Source organism: Pteropus vampyrus, unplaced genomic scaffold (assembly GCF_000151845.1).
Source record: "Pteropus vampyrus isolate Shadow unplaced genomic scaffold, Pvam_2.0 Scaffold12472, whole genome shotgun sequence".
NCBI lineage: Eukaryota > Metazoa > Chordata > Mammalia > Chiroptera > Pteropodidae > Pteropus > Pteropus vampyrus.
The window spans coordinates 2933-5363 of NW_011901253.1; the positions used below are offsets into that span (position 1 = coordinate 2933).

Here is a 2431-nt window from a genome sequence, read left to right on the forward strand (position 1 = left end):
GGTTCTGAGCTGCCTGCAAGGGCAGGGGCCCCTCTGACTCCCTTGCTGGCCCGGCCCCCTTGTATTGCAGCTACTCCCGCAACCACACGTACAATACCTACGTGGGACAGGGTTACATCATCCCCGGGATGGACCAGGGGTTGCAGGGCTCGTGCATGGGGGAGCGCCGGAGGATCACCATCCCCCCGCACCTCGCCTACGGGGAGAATGGGACTGGTAGGCCTGCTGCCCCTCAGCTCCTCTCCTGAACGGCTCGCTCACCTTCCCCCGCTGCTCTGCCCTCTCATCACAAAAACCGGTCACCCACCCCATTCTTGCCACATGGACTCCATCCCTTTCACCAGGACAGTCCCTCCATTTCTCCCCTTCCACACTGGAGAAGGACTTCTGAGTTTGGGGAAGGGGGATGGTTATGGAACAACAGAAACAGCCTAGCCCTAGGAAGCAGAGAGACCTGGATTTGAAACCCAGCTTTGCTGGAAGCCTCAGTGTCCTCATCTATAAAATGGGACTAATCGCATTGATCAGCAGAGTAAGTTACTGAGAAGTCAAAATACTGCGTGTAAAGGGCTTTCTAACTGGCAGGTCCCTCCCTCCCCTGCCCCCTGGAAGAACTGGTTATGTGGACAAACATCCCATCCTCGTCTGAAACCCCAGGACAGTTGCATGGAGACCTTGAGCAGCCCCTGCTAGACGCCAGGCTGATCCACTCCCCCATTCTGGTCCCAGGAGACAAGATCCCTGGCTCGGCTGTGCTGGTCTTCGATGTCCACGTCATCGATTTCCACAACCCTGCAGATCCAGTGGAAATTAAGACACTGTCCCGGCCCCCCGAGATCTGCAACGAGACCTCCAAGGCTGGGGACTTTGTTCGCTACCACTACAACTGCTCTCTGCTGGATGGCACCAAGCTTTTCTCCTCGTGGGTCCAGGGCAGGGCCAGGGCTGGGCAGGTGGGTGGGCCCAGGCAAGGGGCGTCCTCCCCATAGCACCTCCTTTTCTCCCTAAGTTTCTGTGTATGGGGAGCATGATGGGCAGGCGGGGGAAGGGAGGGTGAGGCTGGCAGTAGAGGAGCTACTATTCCATTTTATGGAGGAAAAACGGAAATAGGAGAGATGGGCCCTCAAGGCCACACTTTAAGGGCAGTGGCAAGATGAGAGAGGTATCCCATCTCTAAACCACTGGGCCCCACACTTTGCTGCGTGGGGTGGGCACCAGGAGTGACTTGGGAACTGGGCCTACAGCAGGTGGGGGACACGGAGGGCATTGACCTGAGAATCTGCTCCTCCCCTAGGCATGACTACGGGGCCCCCCAGGAGGCGACTCTGGGGGCCAACAAGGTGATCGAAGGCCTGGACAAGGGCCTGCAGGGCATGTGTGCGGGAGAGAGGCGGCAACTTGTGGTGCCCCCACACCTGGCACACGGGGAGAGCGGAGGTGAGGGGCAAAGACTGGTCTGGCCCTCCCCCTTTGCCTCTTCCAGGAGGTTCTGTAAACATCCCATGCCCCACTCTCCAGCTCCCAAGAGGGGAAACTGAGGACTGCAGGCTGGGGAGCACACTGGGCAAGCTGCAAAGCCAGGCCCAGACCCTGGCCTGATTGCAACCCTTGCCTTCTCTTCTCCCTCCCTCCAGCCCGGGGCGTCCCTGGCAGTGCTGTGCTGCTATTTGAGGTGGAGCTGGTTTCCCGGGAAGAGGGGCTGCCCGAAGGTTACTTGTTTGTGTGGCATGAGGACCCTCCTGCCAACCTGTTTGAAGACCTGGACCTCAACAAGGACGGCGAGGTCCCCCAAGAGGAGGTGGGTGAGGAGTTCAATCCTTATAATAAGCATTCCCATACTCTCGGTCCAACAGAAGCCAACTTGCATGGTTGCATCTAGCAAGAACGTGGTGCATGCCCACCATCCCACCTGTGCCCATGCTCCTGTGCCAGTCACGGTGCCTTGGGTTCCTGGTCCCTGCCATCTCTCCCGGCACTCACGTGGCCCATTTCCCTTGCCACTGCCCTGATCCTGCTCAGGACCCCAGCACCGGCTCCTCTCCTCTCAGTCCTCACTGGCTGGCCTTCCCCTGGGATTTCTTGCCAAGGCCACCCATGGCTCCTCAGGCAAGACCCTCACGCCCACCCTCCCCGTTGCTCTCCACACTCCCAGTTCTCCACCTTCATCAAGGCTCAAGTTACTGAGGGCAAAGGACGCCTCATGCCAGGGCAGGACCCGGAGAAAACCATAGGGGACATGTTCCAGAACCAGGACCGCAACCAAGATGGCAAAATCACCTTGGAGGAACTCAAGCTGAAGTCGGATGAGGACCAAGAACGGGTCCATGAGGAGCTCTAAGGGCAGGGCCTGGGCCCAAACTGCAAAGTCCCACTTTTGGGGGGACAGTGGGCAGTGGGGCTGACTTCCAGCAGTCACCCTCCCCTCTGCTGG

At 59.1% G+C, this 2431-nt stretch overlaps 1 protein-coding gene across 1 annotated transcript in view; it reads left to right on the forward strand.

Moving 5' to 3' along the window:
* The window catches only part of LOC105310820 (peptidyl-prolyl cis-trans isomerase FKBP10-like), a 4571-nt gene extending 2146 nt beyond the window's left edge, over positions 1 to 2425 (forward strand). The window contains exons 3-7 of the mRNA XM_011386924.2: positions 26 to 216; positions 730 to 922; positions 1295 to 1437; positions 1635 to 1798; positions 2153 to 2425. Of these exons, the coding sequence (XP_011385226.2) occupies positions 26 to 216; positions 730 to 922; positions 1295 to 1437; positions 1635 to 1798; positions 2153 to 2338 (877 nt within the window). The 3' untranslated portion in view covers positions 2339 to 2425. The remainder of the gene's footprint in view (positions 1 to 25; positions 217 to 729; positions 923 to 1294; positions 1438 to 1634; positions 1799 to 2152) is intronic.
* Positions 2426 to 2431: the final 6 nt, after the last annotated feature.